This window comes from Python bivittatus, unplaced genomic scaffold (genome assembly GCF_059951505.1).
Source record: "Python bivittatus isolate LINGU-HERP-01145 unplaced genomic scaffold, Pbiv_v1 ctg000050_np1212, whole genome shotgun sequence".
NCBI lineage: Eukaryota > Metazoa > Chordata > Lepidosauria > Squamata > Pythonidae > Python > Python bivittatus.
In genome coordinates, this window is record NW_028277033.1 from 8,788,324 (window position 1) to 8,812,873 (window position 24,550).

The following is a 24,550-nucleotide window of genomic DNA, read 5'->3' on the forward strand; positions in this document are numbered from 1 at the left end:
TTAAAGGCGGCGGCGGCCGGGCCGGGCGTCCCCGTCGCCGCAGCGCCGCCTCAGGCCGCCTCCGCACCCGCCGCCATGTACCGCCGCCTGGGAGAGCTCCTCGCGCCCGCCCGCGCCGCCGCCGCCGCGCCGCCCCCGCCGCCGCCCGGCGCGGAGCCCTGCGCGGCCCTGGCCGCGGCGGCGGCCGGCGCGCTGCGGCCGCCCCCGTCGCGGCGGCCCGGGCCCGCGGGCGGGCGGCGGCACTACTGCCAGGCCGCGGGGCTTGCGGAGGGCGAGGACGACCCGAACTTCTTCCGCATGGTGGAGGGCTTCTTCGACCGCGGCGCCGGCATCGTGGAGGACCAGCTGGTGGCCGGGCTGCGCACCCGCGAGAGCGCCGAGGAGAAGCGGCACCGCGTGCGCGGCATCCTGCGCATCATCAAGCCCTGCAACCACGTCCTCAGCGTCTCCTTCCCCATCAAGCGCGACAACGGCGAGTGGGAGGTGGTCGAGGGCTACCGCGCGCAGCACAGCCAGCACCGCACGCCCTGCAAGGGAGGTGAGCCGGCGGCGGGCGGGCCCGGGCCCTCGGCGTCGGTTGGTTCTGTCTTGCCCTGCTGCTGCAGCGCCCGCGGAGGCCTGGCCGGCCGGGGGTTTCCTCCCCTGCCGACGAGCCTCCGAGGCTGAGGCGAAACAAGCTTTCTGAAAACGTGGGGCGCGGCCCGCTCGCCCTTCGTTTCTCTCCCCTCCACCCCCCGCTTTCCTTTAGTGCTGCCGTGTTCAGAGGCAGCTATCGGTGGTGGGATGTGTTGTGACGTTACGGCTGATTACAAATGGAAAATCTCTTCCCAGAATTGGTCGGGCTAAAATAATTAACGGAGCGGCAGCCTCCTTGCATCGTTTGCATCGCACGGCCTCCCGAAAACAGCCCCCCCCCTTGCACCATAGTGCAGGGTTTAGGTTACATGAATTTTGCAATTTCGCGTGTCTTTGTACAAGTATACGGCGAGAGTGTTTCGTGCCTGTCTGTGCATTAGTGACTTTTCTAGCGCGCTCTCTGCATAAGGGAGAACTTTCAAGTTGGCTGTTTTTGTGATTTTCAAGATGGAAGTGACTGCTGCACCAAGTCGCTCCTTAGAGACTGGCCTTCTCTTCCGTGGTTCTTGCACAGATACGTTTCCTGCTATCCCTGCTTAGAATATCATCCCAGTTAACCTTGTTAAAGACTTGTATACTCCTCTTAAGGCACATTATCTTCTGTTCTTCGGCTTAAGTGTGGAAGTCACTGGGAGAACGAATTGGCAGTCAAAGAATCTTACAGGAGTTTCCCTTAGATGCCTCACACTAGAATTTGCCCTCACGGATAAGTGGCGGATTAGAGCCTTAATGCACGAAATGGAATGGCTGCGTTGGTGGTTTGACTGTTTATTGTGTGACTAAAAAGTTCTAACAAACACAAAGGCTGGCCTGCTGCACAGTGGCAGCAAGAATGCCTTTGGGTGCCGTGTGGATCCCATAGGCATTCTTACGAAATAAAAGGGGTGAGTAGCTGCGGCGCTGGTCTTTGTTTGAGCCCCCCGCCCCTGAAGAAGGCAAAGCAAGCTGACAATCGGCAGCATGCATCCTTGCAGGCTGCAGAGAAGGTCGTCCTGGATATTTTGTGACTCATCACACCCGTGTTGGTGTCCATTTTGTGAATAGCCAGTTTATTTGATAGATTTATATCCCAAGTTTCCTCTAGGAGCTCGAAGGGGTTCCTCCCTCAGTTTTCCCCTCCCCAAAGCAACTCTGTAAAGTTGCACTGAGAAACAGTGACTGGCCCAGTCATTTAGTGGGTTTCTGTGGCTGGGGGGGTTCTCTAATGCAGGTCTTCCCAGTTCCAATCCAACATCTTAAGCACTAGACTTGCTTTTGGAACTAGACCATTGTGAACAGGGCACTTAAAATGAATCTCTGCATAGCTCTTAGAAAGCAAAAAGTCCACTTAGACTTATTCATTCTTTTTTTGCATCAGATACGCTTTTTTAATGCAATCATTGACTTGTTCACAGAGTGTATCCAACAGTCGACAGTTGGTTCAGGACAAAACTTGCAAGAACCGTAAGAATTGCAAAACATCCTTTCCAAGTATTACCTGGTTCTTTAGATAAGAATCTGCACCAAAGGTTAGGAAGGTGCATTTTTATATAATGAAGACATACCTATTCTCTGGAGGAGAGAGGTTCCTCCCCTTTCTGCCCCACTTTTAGTCCCCTGTGTGATAAACCAGCTTTTTGCAGGTTCTGACCATTTCCTACAGCCCATAGTTCATTCTTGTTTGAGTTACATGAGAGAAAGGAGGTTTTCTGAGGAGTCTGGAGGAGCTTGGCATTCCATAGGTTTGAAGGAGGCTAGGTTGGACAAAGACCAGTTAATTGCTGGAATTCTATTTTGAATTGAATATTTTTGTTCAGTTACCTGATATTCAGGGAGTGACTCAGTCTTTGATAATGGCTAGAATGCTTGGGGCTTATAACAGCACATCAAAATAAATATTTGATAATGAGGCTTACAAAAGGAATTCTGAAGAATTTCTGTGGTTTGTTGACTGTTTCAGATGTGAAGTTTACACAGCTGGGAAACGGGGCTTATTTTGGAATTCTTAAAGGATGGGGTGGTCCCAGTTCAGCACGTCCACATTAGTTTTGAGGTAAGGCTTTAAAATTCAGTTGTAGCCACTGAAGGATACTGAATGAAATAACTGCCTTGATGCAAACCAATTGTTCTTTAGTGGCTATATATAGTGAAGATAACTTAAGAATGGCACAAGACAAATGCAGTATTTTCTTCAGTTTCTGCCATCCAGATTGATTTCTTCCTGTGCCCTGTTGTCACAATAATCTTGAAATAACTTTATCACCACATAGCATAGTGTTTCCAAAGTTACTAATGCAGCTCTTTGCCCTAATATGGTTCTCTAAGAACCAGAACTTTTCCCTAACCTATGTAGGGAATCAGAATCCATTTACTATCAATCTCCAAACTGTTCTAACAGAAAGAAGAAAATTCTTGCTCAGTGAGCTCCATTAAATTGGCTTGGCTTCTTTGATTTCCCCAGTGCTGGTAAACATCAATAGCTTCCAAGAATCCTGAGATATTCTGAGTTTTAGTGTAGTGAACTGCATTATTCTCAGATACTTCTCTCAATGGTTGCCAAAGCCCCTTTGGATTATTTGCTTGTGAAAGTTTTCTGCACAGAGGTGAATGCTAGGAAAGATGGTGAGTTCGCAGAATGGATGATATGCCTACGGACCTGCCACCAACAGAGTTGCTGTGCTTGAAGTAGGTGGAGATGTTTAGAAGATACAGGTAATCCAACAGAAAAATAGATCCACTTGCTTTTTCTGGATTTTCTTTTCGTTTCCTTAACAGCCTCTCTTTTTCTGTAATTGATTTGTTAGTTGCTTTATATTATTTGTTCTTTTTTAATAAAGCTTTTTGATAATTGGAAATTGGGTAGTCTTCTCCCTTCTCTTTGACATTTAAACTTCACACCGACTTATATATTGCCCCTTTTTACATAATACATAAGTGACACAAGAAACAGTAGCAGTTTCTGACATGATCCATGAGTTTGACAATAGTGAGAGCCCTCTAATATGTCTGTTGTATGACAATCTCTCATGCTTTGGACTTCTGGCATACTTTTGGATATTACCAAGTGATTCCCTCAAAGGTAAAATTATAGTAATAGAGAAATTCCTTGAACCTTAAAGCATGATTGCCTGTAGTAAAGTTTAAAGCTTGGATCCTTGGTGAACTTTTAGTTACTTCCAGTGGGATATTGAACAAATTTGAATAGGTGGTCCCTATATCATCCCATTATTTAGAAGTGCAACATGTTATGGCCTGTTCTTAGAAAACCCTTGAACAAAATTGGAGGTTTCAGTCAGGAATTCTTGACTAACATATTTTCTCACTTTTGGAAGGAAGTCTTGCAAATGACTTCAAGAAACAGGAATCTTTCCCCCAACTTTATTATTGATTATTCATTGATTATAAAGTATGCTCTTATTTTTTGAGAAATCATATACTTGAGCTTTTAATATATCCATAGTAAATAAAATTTGGCATGGCATGTTTACATTTAGCGGGAAGCAAGAACGACTATTAAGTGGAAATGTAATATAAAAGGTAGACTGCTATTTGCCTGTTATAAAGTGTGTGCATTCTCATTTATAAAGGTTGTCATGTTGGAAAAGTCCATTTGAGAACTCGTCCTGTGAACCACTTAAAGCAGTGTTGTCCAAACTTGGCCACTTTAAGATGAGTGGACTTCAACTCCCAGAATTCCCCAGCCAGCATGGCTGGCTGGGGAATTCTGGGAGTTGAAGTCCACTCACCTTAAAGTGGCCAAGTTTGGACAACACTGCTTTAAGACCAGCACAAATAGTGCAGGCTAGAGCAATAATTACTCTTTAAATCACCTTTTCCACCCTGGACCTCATCATTCATGCTGGAGGAGACCAAGTCCCAGAACACCCACGGAATATATTTTACAACATTTCTGCTGCTGAGATGACAGATAATGGCATTGTCCCCATAGCATCATCTGCCCTCCAGCTACAGAAAGAACTTCTATATTTAGAGCTATCCCCCTTTTTTTTCTGTCTTAACTGCAAAAGGAAATTTTACTTCCTTATCACCGCCACTGGTGAGCAGTAACAGTCAGTGGTTAGGGAAAAAGGGAAAAAGCAGACAAACCAGAACAATGTTGGGTGAACCAGGCCACAGTTAAAGTCATAAGGAGAGACCACAGTTGGGGTCCTTGTGGCCAGACATGATGAAAAAAGGGGTAAAAGTAGGAGGCCTGCTTGGGCTTGTTCCCACAGTGCAGTGTTGTCCAAACTTGGCCACTTTAAGATGAGTGGACTTCAACTCCCAGAATTCCCCAGCCAGCATGGCTGGCTGGGGAATTCTGGGAGTTGAAGTCCACTCACCTTAAAGTGGCCAAGTTTGGACAACACTGACTTAAAGTATCGTAGTGAGAGAAGGATAGTTGTCAGTGTTTTCCGGCTATTTTACAGCAGATATGTTTAAAAGCAGGAATCCCGAGGTTTGCCTCAAACATCTTTTTGAAGTGGTTTTAGAAACTCTGGGTGCTCAGGTTAGGGCTAATTCATAACCTGACAGTTATGTTTTCAATCTGTATTCCAAGTCTATGTCATTATAAAATTCCACTGGAGTAGTATAGGAATATATGTTGTTATGCTTAGCTGAATTTGTGGATTTCATTTTTAAATGGCTGTGATGAGCTAAACTCTGCATGTTGGGACTTATAAGAGCAACTTTAGATTGGCCGTTAAATTAGCTAATAAAAACCGTTCTACTTTCTAAATATTAAAAATCCAAATAACAAAAATAACGCTCTTCTTCAGTAATGTAAAGCAGGAACCAGTAGTAGCGTCACGCATGGAGTAAAAATACTGAGCCCTAAATTTGTAAGGAGCATGGGTCTTGGGCTTCTTTGCTGGGATTTAGATTTTTTTTTTTTTTTTTAAAAAGGCCAGATCATTTTTCCCCCCCAAGGGCTGTAAGGCAATTCACAATCATTCATAATATAGTAAAGAGAAGAGCACTGGTGTTAGTTTGTTTGCCTGTATGATCATGTGCTTAGAGGTGGTGCTTCAGAAGAAACTACAGCTGCTTGTGTTCATCATCTGGACAGCTGTCTACAGAACTAAAAGTGTCCTAACAAGGTACAGGAAACAGGGATGACCTTCTGGTAGTGGAGTGTCATATGCTACTCTCTGTGCTTTATCCAGACTCCAACAGAGATACACAGTCTCAAAGGAAACCATTGTTCCTGTAGAAAAGAACAAATAGTTGTGCTGACGTTTTGTCTTTGTACTTGGATCAACCAGCAGAGCCTTAAGCCCAGTTATAATGGGTGTTTTATGTCATCTCTGTCTGCAAACACCCTTAATTGGTTTTTAAAATCCCTATTAGCTTCCTAATGGTGAAAGTCCTTTCCTCTTGAGTAGTGCACAAATAACTGAACTGGTGCTTGCTTCCAATTCCACAATTAATGTGTTGCTAAACAATTAAAATCTCCAAAGCTGTTCTTGTTAAACCCAGCTGCCTCCGTAAGAAAGGGAATCTGTGCAACCCGTGAAGGCTTCTTGCCTAAGTTCCAGATGTTCAGTTTCCCTCCCCTCCCCTCCCCTCCCCTCATCCAAGTCCGGACTTGGCTCAGAAGGACCTGGGGTCTAACTTCCAGTAGCAGCCCTGTTTAAAGGTATCTAGTGATGAAAATGTGGCAGCAAGACACATGTCCTCTATTGATATTTTGTGGCAGAAGAGGAAGGATTTTCCAGGGATATCCTGAAGCCTGTACTTTATGACCCCATGCAGATGTCTCTGTTCTGAGCTATAAAATATGAAAGTATTCTATCATATAAGCTTTATTTAAGGGGCTAAAGTTAGTTCCTCTACTAGTGAATTGTTTGGATTGCTAATACTGATAGGTAAGACCTTTGGTTCCTTGTGTTTTTGTATCACCATCATTCATAAACTGAATTATTGCAGTTTGTAAACAGCTGCTAAATTGTGTGTGTGTGCAGCTTTACCCTTAAGTCTGTCTTTTCCAGAAGAAAGTTAAAAGCTTACAAATTTAACTTCTTTGAGGATCCTTTAGTGATTTTTCACTGCTGCTTCAATACAAAGGAGGTGAATCTGTTCTCTGCAAACTTTGATGTCTTAGTAAGTTAACTTTCTTTTTCGGGCGTGCCGGGAAAGGAAAATCCTTAACAAACAACATCTTGTTCCAGTGGAAAGTTTACCCATAGTTATGAGTCATTTTGTAGTAGGAGGCTTTTATAACAGAAAAGCGTATCATCTGAGGATTTTGTCAAAGTGAAGATTTGCCTCTGCTGGGCATGATATTGCTAACTTTGGTGTAGTTTTTCTTGCATTTCTAACAGTTGTTTTCTTCAGTTTCTTAAAACAAAAGGCAATTGCAATAAATTTGGTTAGGAAAATATACTAGCACTGGATCCTCAGTAACAATACCATGAGCCTCTGGAAAGAAATACTTGGCATTACAAGAGAATAAGTGTAGCTCAGGGTTGAGCTCGAGTTCTTGGTGCTCTCTGAGCTTGGTTGTTTGCTTGCAAATGTTTCGTTATGCAACTAGGTAACATCATCAGCCTGAGTGGTGGTGGAACAGTTTTCTAGATTTAAAGCAGAGTAAAGGATGTGTGTGCGTGTGTATGGATCCCTAATTTTTTTCAAAGTTGTTGCTATTTATTCCCAGTTACAAGTATCGTACTATTTCAATAATATATTTTCTAACTATTTTTTTTTCTTGTGCATAATCAAAGTCTCCATTACATTCAAGAATAGTTTCTTAGTTTATAGCCTTAAGTCTGACAATCCTTGATTCCTGTCAAGTGGAGTACATTCATTTTCTCTTTCTTTTTAGTTCTTGGGGAACTTCCGTGATGTTGTCAAGAGTTCAGTGACCTGCCATTGCTTTTAAGTGGGTTGATAGCATTTGCAGCATCAATGAATGTTTAAATGCCTTATGGCTCCAACTTGGTAAATTTTAGTTGTTAAACGAGACTGGCTGTGAACTTGCTGCCTTGCTTGGTTGCGGAGGATTAGGTAATGCTCAGTAAGAGGGCTGGAAGCAGGCTGCCCAGATTAATGTGCTTCCCAGCAGCTGAAATGAGGAAGCGATAGCTTCCTCCAGAGCAGACTTTGCAAGATGGTGATGTATGCTGCAGGCACGTGAGCATTAAAGTAATTCATCTCTTTTTCATAAGCAGATTCTTGATTGACCAGAGAACACAGAGTAAACAGTTAATTTATTCCAGAGAAATCCTGCATCTGTATTATTACGCTGTCTTATATTTCAGCAGTTGAATCCAGAAAATTGTGGACTGTTTAACTTAACATGTGTTTCAGATCAGTTAGTAGAAGCCATTAATGATTATGAATCATATGGGGGTATAAGTCTTGCTGAACAAGCATCAACATTTATGCAAAGGCAGATCCTTAGTTCTTTGACAATATTAATAAACGTGGGTGAGAGTGAGCTGGTAGACATTATTTAATTGGATTAAAAAAAAAAAACTTTAAGACCTCAGCTCCTGGAAATTTTAGGTATGGTCTCCCAAAATTTCAAAGTTTATCTAAGTTTAACTTTTAATATAACTGAAAAGAAAAATACAAGACTAGAGTAACATATTCAACTATTTGATTTTACTTAAATTTAAATGTAAAAGAAATCAAACCAAAATATGTTTTTATTCTTATCTGTTCAAGGAGCTGAACCTTTATATTTCAGCTCAGCTTTTTGACATTGAAATTGATCTTTGTGATTTCTTCGTTCATTGATGGCCTCCTTAAACTCAACTGTCTGTGTTATTCTGTCAGTGTTCTCCTTATTGCTTGAATGTTGTATTTTGCTGTGCACAGATCTGCCTGTTAGTGCTGGTTTGCTTGCACTTGGGTATTCCAGAGCAAAAGCAGCATATAGAATGTTGGAAAATTGAGCCCTTGTGAATAATATTAGGTGTGATTAAAAAATATTTACAGAATTTGGAAATGAAGTTGGGATTGGGTCTGTGGTTGGGTTGGATTCCTGCTGAACAACCAGATGTGAAGATGATAATGCAGTAGCATAAAATCCTTGAACAAAATGGCTCCTATTGTGGGTATGTGTGGTGGCACAAATATGAGGGCTGATAGAATTACCTATGAATTTAGCTTCTCTTTTTCTGTTACCAGAAGATTGGGCAAAATAGATTGCATTGTATTCACCCTCACCCCAGTAATTGCTTTTTGTACAGTTGTGTTCCTTTCTGTGCTTATGGCCTATTCCTGATTGACAGGCAACACAATGCATCAGTCACTAATGTTCATGTTTCTCTTAACAGGTATTCGTTACAGCACGGAAGTGAGTGTTGATGAAGTAAAAGCTTTAGCTTCTCTAATGACATATAAATGTGCAGTAGTTGGTAAGTAATTCTAAATGCTTGGGTTCACACATCACACTAAAGCCAGGATTTTCGGTTTTTTCAGAAGGATGTTTATGAGCTGTGTGGGATTATTCCCATATAAGAGTTGGGAGTTTTGGGGAGTGGGAAGATCAGCCTTGCTCTGGTGAGCTGCTCAAGAAGGTGTTGAAGTGATGGCCTATGAGGGAGGTGGCTTGTCTCCACAGATTTGGTGGGTGGGCTGAGCTTGTAAAGTAATTGCCATGTTTTCCTCAGAATTTTAAGTTTCCCTTTCTGTTTTCTTGGTGTGACTGCTAGAGTATGTTCGAAAGTGAAGGATGTCCCTGGAGTAGAGAGATCTGCTATGCAAATTTTAGGGCATTTCAGGGAAGACATTTCTAGTCTTCATTTAGCCTCACTGTGTGGCTCTTTTTCAGTAGAAAACATAGAAAAGATGCTTAAATCTGACTTAATACAAGCTTTTAAAACTCCTGTCCATTTTAGCTGTTTGAGATGAGCTCACAATTTCTTGTTCTGCTAATCTCTGAGCGGAGTAGCACCACCGGCCTTAAAAAGGCCTGAATCCAAAGAACCTCACCAGCTACTGATGAGTCACAAATAAACCTTCTTAGTGCTTCAGAAAATAGTGCTTGGAGATGCAGGTGTTCTGAAACACAAAGCATCTCGGTCTTTTTCAGTCTGGTTTTAAGCCTGTTTAAGGGACAAATTCAGCTACAGTCATCCAAATACATGATTTCTGTAGGGGGGAGAGAAAGAGACAGAGAATGAGCGCATGCAGCTCTGTTCATCCTGCTTGATCTCCGAAAGGCTTGGGTTCCATCAACTCTTGCTGTCTTCCTGGACCATCTCTGTGAGTTAAGTATTAGAGTAGCTTGTGTTATAATGCTTTTGCTCCTATTTGGAGGAGCAGTTTCAGAATAGCAATGGTTGCCATCTATGCATTCTGGCAGCTATGCTGTGGAATGCCACAAGGTACTATTCTGTGCCAGTGCAATTAATAACATCTCTCAAGTGTGACTTGGCCAAGCAGTAGGGCATATGAGGCCAATAAACTGAGACTGAATCCAAACAGGATGATGGCCTTTGGAAAGTTGGGTTCTGACTATAGGAATTGGGGGAAAGGGGGTGTTTTTGTTCTTGCCCAGAAAGAATAGGTGGGTAGTTTGGGGATACGCATAGGGTCATCATTGCAGATCATATGATCTTTGACCAGGAGTGCTTTCTATTAATTTTGGATAATGTATCAGCAACATCCTTTCCTGCAGCTAGGGACAACCTAGCTGTGGTTCTTCCCACTGATAAACTCATACTTTGAGGAAAAAGCTCATTACGTTAATCTTCCTTCAGAAGCTGGTTCAGGATGTATCACATTGTTGAGTGGAACACCTGGCTGGTTGATGCCCTTCTGTTGTGCTGGATGTGAGCAACGGAGACAAGTTTAAAGACTTGCAGTGACTTGTAGGGTCATTGGGAAATGGGATCAGACCCTGACAGATCCCCCTTTGCCATTAGACCTGGTTCACTTAGATCATTCCAGCAGGACCTGCTGGGTATATCAAGAGCTTTGGAGTTCAGTTAGAGAGTGTGGGCTTGCCCATAAGGTGCTCCTCTTTGAACTTGGCAAAGTGCCCCTGTTTTATCACTTAGGTGCCTGTAGAAACCAGAAAAGGCCTTCCCTGTATGAGTGGTGTATGAATGTCTTGTTGTTTCTGTTCACCTTTTTCCTCTTTTTAAAATAAAAAGGCCTTAAATGTCCTTTATCAATTTTCTTGCTATATAAAAATGTAGCGTGATTTTTTTGGGTGGGGGGAAACCTTATTATGACCTATAGATAGTAAAATTGGGCTGGAAGGTGTTCTTGGGAATTTCATGCTGTGGAGTTTAAGAAAAATTCCTAGTGCAAGTTAAAGACTGATAAGCAATGAACATTTGTCGAATAACAATATTTGCTATAAATCTCATACTTCAGATCTTCTCATTTTGCAGACCTAATTAAACATAATATATATAAAAGAAATATCCTGTATTTTATATGTAAATAATTCTTTTAAAAAACCAATTGTGAATCAATCTCGGATACCTGTCCTCTTTTCATTATGTTGAAGGGCATGGTGAATTATTTTAAAATAAATCATTGTCTGTGTTTTTTCATTTTCTGCATTTTATGTTAATATCTTTGTGACTAATTCCCAAAGTGGAAAAGACCAGACAGGCATCAGAACTAGTGATAAGTTAAATCTTTACCATCTTACTTTACATTCTTGTCCTTTGTTTTTTTTTTTTTTAACTTGAGCATGAACATTTGTTTTCAGATGTGCCATTTGGTGGTGCAAAGGCTGGTGTTAAGATCAATCCTAGGCTATATACAGTAAGTTCAAATTCCAGAAAAATATGCTTTTCATCAGCATGTTTAGGCTTAGATATCCAAGGAGCTATCTTGCCAAAATAGGCTAGTTAGGACAATGGAGTAGAACCCTATATTTTCTCGGTGTGGAGAGATTAATTGCATACATTCATACCTATCGCTTGATTCTCTTTCAGATAAGCAATAATATGCAAATCACAGGTAAAAAAAAATCAGTTGCCAGATGAGCCTGTGAATATTGACCCTGCTGCCCATCATGATTCTGGTCAATTGAGGCTTTTGCCCTTCTTCTAAAACAAAAAGAATAACTTGGTTACCGGCTTTAGTTCTACTCACGTCACTGCTATCAGGAAGGACACAGCGCTGGTCAAATTTTGCATGTTTTGGCCAATATGCCAATAAAACCCTAGTTTACTTAGTGTGCTCTCCTTCTGTACAAGTTAGAATCTCTAAACTAGAGACTACTTTGCGACCCAACATATGCTTGGGAAGTACGTGCCGTGTACTGACAAACTCATAGAATAAGCGGAATTAAATGAAAAGGTTTATTCCAGTCACAAGGTTACAAGGTAAAGGGTGGTTCAGAATCATTGCTATAAGAGATTGTAATCCTTAGTTTTATTTATAAAACATCTGGCTTGTTTCTAGCAATCCTAAAGTGGGAGTTCAAGTCATTATGTGGTTAAGGTTAACTGAGAAAATAAAAATCTAAAAAAAGGTTAAAAATCCCAAACGCTTTAAAAATGCTAAAATATGACAGCAGTAACAAATCGGACACTGTAGAGGCACTGTAGCACCAGTTTAAGCAGAAACCTGAATGAAAAGGTATATCTTAACAGGCTTGGTGCAATCATACTTGAATAGGGAGAGAATTCTAGTGCAGAATGAACATCTTTTTCCTGCCTCTAAGAGATAGAGTATTTTTCCTGACCTCACAGCTGTCCAATTGCGGAATAACTACCTCCTCTCTTCCTCTGCTCAAGCCCTTTAGGAACGAATGGCAAAAATCAGCTCCAACCTACTCTTGTTCAGAGGTTGGCAAGATTAATAGCCGCAGTTATTCCAAAGTTCATGTAGAATCCAAAATAGTGGGTTGGGATGGTGCCTCACCCATTATTGCAATGTGGTTGAGCCTAGACTAGCCGATGGAACAGAGACTGTTGGGGTTTCTTTTACCTTTGGTAAAATCATAACAGTTGACTTTAGGGGTTGATTACTCACATCCTGGATATTAACTGCCTCCTTTGTTGTTGTAGGATAATGAATTGGAAAAAATCACAAGACGGTTTACCATAGAACTAGCAAAGAAAGGCTTTATTGGTATGTAATACTGGAATATCTGTTTGATTTGGGTGAGAGAGATCATTCAGTAGAACCCCCTGCCTTCTGACTGCAAAAAAAAAAAAACATTGGTAACTTGGATGTTGCGTGCATATTTTGAACATACCCAGAAGGACAAGAGTGCTTTGTTTCCTTATCCTAATTAATCCGTTACAGTAAAGCACAGTGTCTGAGCTGTAGGCTTGCATGCTTGATGTGTTCAGTTCCAGGGATATGCAGAATTCATTAATCTGGGAACAGAACGCTTCCAGATCGATGCATTTTGCATCTTTCTCTTCAACACTCCACATTAGAGTACCCGGAAAATCATGTTAAAGGGACCAGCTTTTACTTGGCTTCTCAAAAAGAGTATTTTGACTTGTTTGTTGGCTTCATAGCTGAGCCCTGGGCTGGTTGGAGAAACACCCATCCTACCTTGCTCTCTTTTTGCTGTAAACATGCTGTTCGTTCTGTAATAATCTCTCCAACATCCAAATAATAAAAATAAGATTTCCTTCCCTTCTTTCAACTTGCAAATATCTGTGGATCCTGAAACCTCTTCTGGAAGCCAGGGGCCATTCCTTAACAAGATGTGGTAGAGCACTGAAAACAGCTAGGGGGGAGAAGACAGGAGAAATGTTAAATTTATAAACTTCCTTTGGTGGCTTGGGGTATAAGTCACTGTCTTGTTACTTCCACTTCCCACTATCTAAGATTTTTTCAAGAAGTAAAGACAGTCTGTTTCTTTTTGTCTTCTAAGAGGTTGAATGGGGATCCTTCCCTCTATTTAGACCAAGGGATCATAAATAATAAGACAACTTTACCTCTAATGGCTTTGCAGTGTAAGCATAACATAACTGTAAGCGAAATCACTGCAGATCACAGCCAGTTCTTCTGGTTTCCATGCATAGAAGTGGTTTGTGTCTAATGATGTTCCCTCTTTGCTCCTGGTTGTGTCGAACAGGGCCTGGTGTTGATGTGCCAGCTCCTGACATGAGCACTGGTGAGAGGGAGATGTCGTGGATTGCAGACACCTACGCCAATACCATAGGACACTATGTAAGTTCCGAACAAAAGCACAAGATTCAGTTGTGGCGGAATGGCCTTAAACAACATGTTCTTCAAGTTGCACACAGCCTAACATAAACCTAGAACTTTAGCACCACCTGAACAGATTGAGTTCTTTGCACAAGCAACATAATGCAAAGGGTTGCATGATATGAACAGTCTATATGTCTGTAAGTTGCGCTGTTTAATGAGTGCCTTTTCCCAAGTAAATAGTCTTAATTGGAAATGTGTATACCTAGAAAAAGCTTGCCTGCTTTATACATGGCTATTAAATTCCCCATTTATAATCATAATACAGGAATCGTCCTTCAGCTTTAACTGTGTCTCCAGAATGATGAGCCCAGCTAGTTTTAACTCTCAACCCCATATAGAGCCTCTCCTCCAACATGGCAGATGGATTAGCAAATGCACTCAATTTACAGCCACATATTTGTGTCTCTGCTGCCACCCCAGGCGATGTGCTAGCTGATGGAGTAGGGACACCTAACGCAGGGGACCTGATAGCTTCCTCTCTATGACAGCACCTGCTCCTGGAAGCTTGCAGATCAGTTAATTTCTGGGCTGCTGGAATAATAATAATAATAATTAATTATTATTATTATTATTATTATTATTTTGCTTTATAACCTGCCATAAAGTAGGACACACCCTTGTTGCATCCTTTTTCTCCCGACACAGCTGTGCTCCACAGCCTCATACCAGTTAATACAATCTATCAACTCAAGTTCAAAGAGTTGATTGGATTCTCTTCCATTGTCTGCTAGTTTCTCTGTGGATTGGAGCCATAAAGTGATAAAGATGCACATTGAGGAAGAGACCTTGGCATGTCATCAAAGATGGGTCTTTGGCATTTGTTGCCCCTTGAGATTAGATGATATTAGGACTTTGAGAGGGCCAGTCTAATTCTCTCCCATAATCTGCCTGTAGCTCATGGCAGTGTAACTGGTGGTTGTTGAGGTTGTTGGGTTTTTTTTAAGTGTTTATATGCCACTGGCTGTTGACAAACTGACATAAAACTATGAAAACAATTCATGTCACCATAATTATACATGTGCTGTAATAGCCACAAAATGTGGCCATGCCCAATTCTAAAAATAGTAAATGTTTAACAGTAATTTAAAGCTCTGCTTTCTGATTTTGACCACCGTATCGTTGACTAGGAAAATAATATTTTCGAAGTGCCGTGCGGGGTTGCTTTCCTTCTGAATTCAGTTTTGTACCTAACCCTCCTAAACCAGAGGGCAGGAGAGAATTGGAGACTACGTTTTGGCCACCAAGAGGCTTCCTTCCTTTCAGAATTCTTTTAATTATTCTTGCATGAGCAAGCAATTGAATCATTCCACTTCGGTTCATCCGAGTTAACATTTTACTTGTTTGGGGTGACCATGGAAACAGTTTTCTGAACAGCCTCTTGACTGACTCCACAGACTTCTCTCATGTTATTTTATATTAGATGCATACTTACTTTAGCAAAAATCAGTCTCGATTGAAAGGCCATGAAGTTTCAGCTAAGTGTCAGATGGTGCATGTGCAAAGTCTTTGAACATTTATTATCCTCTGCGCATTGCTGAGAGGAGGAAATAATCTGCTCTTTAGTATTCTAGTCAGTAAAGCGGTGCTTCTAAACAACTTTTCCCCTTTTTTGTTTTACAATGCAGGATTTGTTAAGAGAGGTTTTCCTCCCTTAGTGCCCTGACATATTTTCTCTGGGTAGCAAATTGTTAAAAATGGGCAACTTCTTGGTCTTGGATCTTATGTAATAGGGGATTCACTGAAAGCTCCTATTTTATATTATCACTGGGAATGCTTTAGTGTATAGTATATTGCCTAAAGGAATTAATTTATTGCTCAGCGTGACTGGTGCAGTTCATGAATTTAAAATCCAGTGAATTTTCTTTGTAAGAATTACTTGTGTGTGATGCAACTCGTGTTTATTTAAAGTGCCAGATCTCATCTGCATTGAGATTTGCTTTATCAAAGGTTTTTATGAAGCCCAAAAGCTACTAATAGACAAGAGTTGATAAAACAAGTATTATAGGATGTTCTGATTGAAAGCTTGTTAGCTTAAGATGGTTGTTTGTTGTTTCATCACTACTCCAAGGTATGTGGCATGCTGCCTACAGCAGACAAGGAAATAAGAACTGAGCCCACAAATAAACTAAGACTGGCCCAGAAACTGATGCAGTTGTAGGTGTGATGTTTACCCCCAAAATATAGTATGCCAGAGACTTGTGGGGGGCACAGAGGCTTGCAGACCATATAGACACATTTGCAGCATCTGTTTCACAGAGGTTAGGCCATGCAGTCTCCTCTCTGTGGTTAAGCCTCAGATTGCAAGGCTCAGCATGGTTGAGCAGAGTACTTGGCAGAGCTGTATGGCGCATATGGGGACTATGACAACAGCATTATACACTTTCTACAAATGAAATGAGAACTTAAAAAGTCTGGTGTGTAAATGCTCATATGAATCATCAGCCAAAGGAAATAGTTGTAAGCAGTGAGTCAAACGTCCTAAAACTAAGACCAGCCAAGAGGAAGAACATTTACATTTTGAAGGCATCCCCATCAAATGTAAACGAAAGAAGAACAACAGATGTAAAACAAATAGAATATGAGGTTAATTTATGAAGTTCAGTGTCAATCTTTTTGGCAGTTGCCAAAAAATGAAAAAGATTGTTTCCAAGCATAAGGAGTCTGTTTAGCAAGACTTCTTGAGAAGGGATTTGAGCAATTATACTGTTTCCCATTTAGAAGCGATTTATCCCTGCGTACTTTGGAGCAGAGATTTTTCTGTTTCCTTTCTAATGGCCCTGCACTCCAGCGAGGGAGGGAGCCTCTTCACTGACAACAGAGAAGCCTGCAGCTGGCTGTTTATTTAATGGATTCCTGAATCTGTCCATCTGGAATCTGGTTATATATTCAGAAATACTGAGAACATTGGTAAAATTGCAAATGGACTCCTCATGTTCCTGCATTAGTGGCAGCCAGGGTGAGGAAACACGTAGCACAATGTGTGAACCCACTACTCCTAAATCAGAATATGATTTATAATTTGTGACTTAGTGTGTAAAGTTGAATCACGTGATAAGAGACTTCTGATTCTGATAGTGGCTTCGTATTTCTAGTGATTTGCAGTTCGTCATTCTTTGAAGAATGCAGACATGTGCAAAAGTAGAAATTACCCAACTACTTTTGGATTTGGTTCCAGAAAGGGTACAGTGAAGTAACCCCCACTGTTTTGAAGAATCATGTAAATAAAACCTGGAGAAGAAATGATTTTACAAAGAAAGGCTGAAGGAAGAGTTATCTTTTCATGTTTTCTTTTGTCCTAACTAAGTCAATTAATGCAGTATAGAAAGTTATTTCTCACATAGGCTGTGATGTAAATATGACAGTTTTTGGGTACTGAAACCCAGTAAGGATAAAACTCAGCAGAGGAGTCATTAACATGTTCTAGGATAGGTATTTTGAGAAACTCTGCCCATAACTTTCCGCATGAACTTCCTTCCTTATCTTCCAGGATATTAATGCCCATGCCTGTGTGACGGGGAAACCCATCAGCCAGGGTGGCATCCATGGCCGCATCTCTGCCACAGGTCGTGGTGTCTTTCATGGGATTGAGAATTTCATTAATGAGGCATCCTATATGAGCATCTTGGGAATGACTCCAGGATTTGGAGATAAAACTTTTGCCATCCAGGTACTGTCCTTGAAAGAATCACATTGGGGAGGAAAGGGAGAAATGTTGCCTTAAGACACATATAGCCTTGAGATAAGACATTTATACCCTTTGTTCTTTAATTCTTCAAGCGAGAAAGTTAGTGTCTTTGGTCTGTGTACTGTGTGCTCTGCTCTGTTACTCACATATGTGATCCACACAAACTTTAAATCAGGAGTATATGTGCTTGACCTGTGTTCCCCGAAGCTGGAGGAATACTGTTCTATGTCGTCTACAGAAATTCTGTAATTTATTTCATGATCAAGTGGTCTAGGGCTGTACCCTAGACTAGAAAGTCAAAAGAGAAAACAGGAAAACACATTCTGAGAGATGGCAGTGGTAAACTGTTTGCATATCAAGACAAGAAAATGGCAAGGGTGTATCCCTGTCAGTCACTAAGAGTCAAGCTTTGCTTTTTAAAAAACATATAGAATATTGGAAGAACATTTATCTCTCATTAAACACATAATGAATTTGAGCCAAATGATGATTACAAGTAATAAGTAGATGGGGGGTTGTGCCATGTCAGTCCAGTCATTGTACTCGGCTGTCCATCAATCGCATAGAGGCCCATCTGTTTTCCCCTGGATGTATATGAACAGGGTGCTTCTGATTCCAAAGCTTTTCTCGTCTTTAGGAAGTTGATGTGCTTCATAAAGCAGCACCAAGGAAAGTAAACATTTGCAAGGCTAAATAAAAACTTATTTTCATTTTTTTACAGGGGTTTGGCAATGTAGGTTTGCATTCTATGAGGTATCTTCATCGCTATGGTGCAAAATGTGTAGCTATTGGAGAAAAGGATGGTGCTATCTGGAATCCTGATGGACTTGACCCAAAGGAGTTGGAAGATTATAAGTTGGTATGCAAAATGGTTTAGCAGTACTTATTATTCTGTTACATTAGCTTAGCAGTCGTCTTGATAGCTGTACTGGAAGTTTTTGTGGTAAATAAAACAAGCATGATTTCATGTTGGAAAGAATGTATTAGATTAGCTTGAGTGAGGCAGCCAAACATTAGACCTTTAGAAGAGAATATCAAAAGAGGAAGAAGCTCCCAAGTAGGATGCTGTCTGACAAGGAGGGACAGAAAAAGAAAAAAATGGGAAGGTAAGCAAAATAGAAAACCTCCCTCTGAAAAAAGCATGGCTGGCTTAGAGCCTTGAACTGGATACCTTATATATATTATTGTAGCCTCCTCTTGGGCAAGTATCGCAGGAGTTGGAGTTTTTGTGTGGGTTTTGAAGAATATAGAATCTTCATCCAAGAGTATGATGTTGGTTAAGAAAATTAAGATTGTGGCTTAAGAAACTAAAGCATAATAATTCCCGTCGTGTCTCTCAACAGCAACATGGATCCATTCTCACCTATCCAAAAGCCCAAGCTCTGGACTGCCACATTCTTGAAGCCGATTGTGACATCCTCATCCCAGCTGCCAGCGAAAAACAGTTAACAAAAGCCAACGCCCACAAAGTCCGAGCAAAAGTAAGATGGACAGGTTGGGCTTGAGGCTGGCTCTGCCAGCTGAGACTTTGTTCTCCACCGGCTTATTTCACAGCCTCAGTTAAAGATTTCCTGTGCTTCACAGTGATGCTTTGATGTTCTTTCCAGATAATTGCTGAAGGTGCTAATGGACCCACGACCCCTGAAGCTGATAAGATATTCTTGGAACGGAATATCATGGTTATTCCAGTAAGGCTCTTTTGATAGTTGTTGTCTGAGGTGAAAGATAATGTTAATTTGATTCATAAAGATACTTCTGATTTTTTTAAACATAACTATTCTGTTGGGATTTTTAAAAACAGAACAGATTTTAACCTGTTTGTCTTCAGGAATGTAACTAGCCAATAATTCTATCAGTAGCAAATGGGTTATGAAGGGTGTCTGCACATGGCTGAGTGGATAAGAAAAATGGATGTAGGAGATGACATTGTTTTTGCCTCATCCTCAGCAACATACCTCTGAGGCCAAGCAAGCCCTTGGTCTTGGTCTACAAGGAATAAAGTTCTGTTGTACCCCCTCTTCCTCCTTGCCATGGGTTAGTTTGGGAGCAGGAAGGGAGTCTTCCTCAGCCATCCTCAGCCCCCATAAAGTTCCATCAGCAGAGGAAGGACCTTTGGATCTTGATGATCTCCTTGCTTGCTTGCCTCCCCCAAATTTCCTTAGCTGCTCCGATTGGGGATGGAACCGGCCGTTCATCTTGATTCCTGACAATTCCATCCCGTGTATCCAGAAGCTGTCATGGTTAATTGGCTAACCTAGTATGTTGTATGAATTCAGCTAATTGGGTGGGAGTAAAAATGCATAACCTGAAACCATGAAACTGGTTTCTGGGCTGCTGAACAGGATGCAAAGGCAGTTACTTATTCCTTTCTGCTACTCTTTGCAGAGTGATGTCTCCTCACTTTCCTTTGGCACCTTGAATTCTTTTACTCTTTGTTTAGCTCTTTGGCCTCACTTGGAGCCAAACACAAATTTGACGTATCTGTTAGCTGTTGATAATTGTTTATCGATTATAGTAGTTGTTAGTTTACTTTTAAGTCAATGGCGCTTTCATTTTAGACACACTGTATGCCTGAAGAATTTACTGGTGTTCTTCCTGTTAAATCTATCTTTCCAATCTTTATTAACCTATCTGAAGGTGGCTTAACTTGTCTACTTATTCTTCACTTCCTGACACACTCTTTCCACAGGACCTTTATTTAAATGCTGGAGGTGTGACTGTATCTTACTTCGAGTGGTTGAAGAACTTGAATCATGTCAGCTATGGTCGCTTGACCTTCAAATACGAAAGGGACTCAAACTACCATCTGCTAAGTACGTTCAACAAGTTCTGTACTTGACACACACGTGCCTGTTTGTTTTACTACAAGAAGCTAAAACTATACTGATGGTTTTTGGCATTGCATTGCTGAAATTTTTGGCAGGTTAGTGAACTTAGAGGAAATCTCACCTTTAAGTGGAAGTAGATGTATCTTGGCAGCACATTAAAAAAGAAAATTTATTCTACTCGGAGAATAACAGTCTTTTGATCATCCAGTTCCCTCAGCTAGGAGTTTTAACTGGCTGTTTTCTTTCTCCTAGTGTCAGTTCAGGAGAGCTTGGAAAGAAAGTTTGGGAAACACGGGGGAAGTATTCCAGTTGTGCCTACTGCAGAATTCCAGGATAGAATATCTGTAAGTAGCTCCTGCAATTTTTTGTTTTATTAATATGTAGGCCTGGGCAGACTCTGCGTCATGCAACAACAAAAGCAACAGGGAAATATGGGGAAGTAAACTAAAATGCCGCACTTTAGCTCTGTCGGGTTGAAGTTTTGGCTCAGGCAGTGTTTATGATACCAAGAATAAACTGACCAATTAGAGTTTTGTCTAACATTCAAATATTACAGTTCTGACTGGAGATCTGGAATTTTGGTCACCAGTGCAGTCTAAACTTAATATTGTTAGAATAGTCTGCATTAGTTCCAGTATGCAAAGTATACATTGCATATTCAGATATTTTTAGCTTGGTAGGTATAAACCGTTACCAACCTAATTTTTTTTTTTTTAATGGACACTAATTTTCAAGTAACTTCCAATTCCCTTTTCTAGTCAACCGTTAAAACGCTATGCAGAGAAGTGACATAGGAATTCGGCCTCTTAAGCAAAACCAGCCCCTTGCTGGTGACTTTAGACTTAACGTTGATGGCAGTTCTTTTCCATATAGGGTGCCTCTGAAAAAGACATTGTGCATTCGGGCTTGGCTTACACCATGGAGCGTTCTGCTAGGGTACGTATTGCACAGCCGTGAACTCATTAAATGCGGCGGACAGAGGGCCAGGAGGTCAAAGTCATTGGTGTTTTCCTGTCTGTGGGCTATTCTTGCATTTGTGCCTTATCGTAGGAAGATAAATGAAAAGCAAATGGTAGGAATTATTATTCGTATTGTAATTAGCCGTTAGGGTTTCTGTATTTAGAGATGAGAGGGTAGGATTTCTAGTAACATCATAGGCATCTGCCTATGAGAAAGTTTTACTAAAACAACGGAGCTCAGTATACACATATATTTAATTGCACTGTTAAAGTTTCAGCTTAATCAGAGGAAAGTGAGATTTCTCTTAGTTGCTGTCCTGTGACGGGCTGGCCATTGGAAATTATCCTTAACTGTGTCATTACTTTTGTGCAGTTTCTCAACCAGCCGTGTTTTGAATTCCCCCATTTTTTTTAAAAAAAATCAGGCTGGGATGAATAGGTCTTTGAACAAAGCAACAAAAAATGTTTAGTTTGTCATTCATAACGCATAACCCTCTAGATATCACTCAGTGACGGCTCCAATCCTCTGAACCTTGGCTGTTTTAGCTAAGGCTGATAGCAGTGGGAGTCCAATAACATTCCCAGGATCATTGGGTCTCCAAGCTTGATTTGTAACTTTGCAGATTGCCTCAAGCCATTTAGAAAATACATATGAAGCTACAACTTAACGATCGTTCAGTGGTTTCTCTGCATGCACACCTGTTTAGAAAAGCATATGTGTTGGGAGACATCATTGTACTATTTCTTTTTTCTGTAGCAAATCATGCGTACCGCCATGAAGTACAACCTTGGTCTAGATCTGAGAACAGCGGCCTACGTCAATGCGATTGAGAAGGTCTTCAAAGTGTACAACGAAGCCGGTCTGACCTTTACATAAATGGCTGCTCTGTCTCAGCTTGACACCCTGTTCTGAGTCCTGTTGAAAAAGTTTATGACAAGTTTACATATAACCACAGAAATCCTTTTCTCACTTAGTTGTAGTGGATATGATTCTCAAGTAGCTTCCATTCAAGCTAGTCCTTTTTTTATAATATTGGGGGAAAATCCATGGATTTAGGGTTTCATGTCAAGAGACAACTAAAGACAACCAGTTCATCTGCACCTGCATAGAGTTTTGTAGGTTTCATCTTGAAAGTTAAAAATGTTCCCTTTTCTTGTATGAAACTGGTCTTGCCTCAATAAGCAACTTAGCAACGCTTCCAGTGACATATGATGTTGAAGCAAATATTAACTATTCAAGCACTTTGGCTTCAGGCAATGCAACACTTGTGGTAGTTTAGGCACTTTTGAGTAAAGCTCTTGGATAATCAGTTTCAATGGCATTTCTGAAGACTGAATAACTTAGAATTCTCATTTTTGCAGTTACCAGAGCCAGAAGCCTTGTTCCTGCTAAGCAATGTTCGTGTTTTTCTTCTTTTTAATCTTTGCTCCTGCTACGTCTTGCCTCTAAATCATGTACTTAACCTCATCTTGATTTAAGCACTGTCCTGTGTGCGTAGAAAGATGAGTTCCAGGAATTATTATTTTTATAAGCTAAACGAGTATCATTGATGTACAGATATCCAGTAGAATGGCCTCTTGTTTAATCTTGTCACCACATATCCACTTAGCTTATGTATTTTTTAAAAAGAATAGCATGTACTTGAGCATAACATTGGGAGATCCGAAGAATTTTTGTAAGTTTTTATTCCTCTTGTTTGTATTTTAGTTTTTGAAGTGCTTTTAGCATTAGCCATTTGCCTGTTGAACAATTAAAGTAGAAATTATTGACACCAAGAAGATTTGCAGGCATGTTGATGTTTTTGCTCCATTCATCTGGAAATTCTGAACATAAATATTGTTAAGAGGGGCCTTGAATCAGGATTGGATCGCTCACATGGTTGCCTTGAGGGTTTTCACATGGTCTTGTGTCCAGATGAATCCTATAAAGTGCCAGATGTATTTATGTGATCAATTAGGATGTTTTTAAGATAAACCCAACCCCTCCTGGAAATTCACGCTTTTTTTTCCCTAGCTCCTTTATAACTCATGACATAACATGGCAACAAAAGCAATTATTAAAAGTTGACATTTTGAAACATATTCTGGTTTGTGTGTTTTCTACCCTGTATAAATAGAGATGGGTTTGGATCTAACTGGAAAGCTTCCAGTTCCCACGCCATTCCTGTTGATATAGGCTCAGAACTTTTCAGTCATTCCTGGAAAGGAAAGCAGAATGCTTAAAATGAAGAATGCCTTTTTCCCATTGGACAGCAGGAACTTAAAGAGCTGCACCATAGAAAGTGATATGTATGTGGACATTTTACTCATTTTTCATTTTTTTTAAAAACATATATGGCCACCCAACATTCGAACAGTGTTACTCTGGGTGGCCTAAAACTGAAAACAATGCAAAATGAAAGCAGCTATCAGTAATAATCGACGGCCTGACTCCCTGTCCTACCCTTTCCCAATGGAGACTTTAATCATCCCAGCCCTGACACCCAGGGGAATTTTTAAAGCCTTTCTAAATGCTTTTCTAATTTTTTTCCTAATTTTTAAAGCCTTTCTGAATTTTTAAAGCCTTTCTAAATTCTTGCCAATTCTCACAATGACGGCCATTCAGAGATGTGGGAAGGCATATGTGACAATGGTATTCTTTTGGTTAGCCCTAAAAGTTTGGAGATAGTAAGAATTGATGACTTCCATTCAGAAGTTCTTGCATTCTGAAGTGGGGGGACCTGAAGGTGTCAACCTCTTGATATTCATTCCCTGATGGACTTCCAACAAATGCAAGTTCTTGCTGCAAACACTCCCTTAGCCTTCCAAAATCTTCCTTTTTTCATTAGCTCTTGGGGTTCTTTCTGCTTAAAATTCAGTTTTTACTCCTTTTTCATCAACAAGCCTCAACTGTTGCCTGTTCAGTTCTGCAGTTTAGGTAGCTTTTAATGTATGAGGTATTGTAATGTAGCTAAACACAGTACAAAACTTCCATCAAAGTGTCTTTCCTGAAAAGAACTTCATCTGAGTTTTTCATACAAACGTTTCAACCGCCAGCTAAAGAATCTCCATTCGTGTGTAAAAATACTGTAAATGATGCGCAGCATATGTGTATATATGTGTGTATGTTAAATGCAGATAGAGTGTGGCCACCCTACATCGTACATATATGTGCAAGCTTTAAATGCACAACTGAGATTTTCTCTGTTTACACACTTCCCACTGGAAGCCTTGAGAAGCCAGCCTCATCTCAGTTTCCTGATACAATTGTGGAGAGCAATCATTGGAAATGTGCTGTCACCATTTACTCTGAAACTTGGGTTTTTTAATGT

General features: G+C 40.7%; 1 protein-coding gene across 1 annotated transcript; it reads left to right on the forward strand.

Moving 5' to 3' along the window:
- The first annotated feature begins 6 nt into the window (after positions 1 to 6).
- Positions 7 to 23,321, forward strand: GLUD1 (glutamate dehydrogenase 1). Its single transcript, XM_088129554.1, has 13 exons — positions 7 to 538; positions 8,901 to 8,981; positions 11,294 to 11,349; positions 12,603 to 12,666; positions 13,631 to 13,725; positions 17,255 to 17,434; positions 18,174 to 18,311; positions 18,796 to 18,933; positions 19,060 to 19,140; positions 20,142 to 20,265; positions 20,533 to 20,624; positions 21,154 to 21,216; positions 21,997 to 23,321. Exons 1-13 carry the CDS (start codon positions 76 to 78, stop codon positions 22,114 to 22,116), a joined length of 1,695 nt encoding a protein of 564 aa, XP_087985680.1. The 5' UTR covers positions 7 to 75; the 3' UTR covers positions 22,117 to 23,321.
- The last annotated feature ends 1,229 nt before the right edge of the window (positions 23,322 to 24,550 follow it).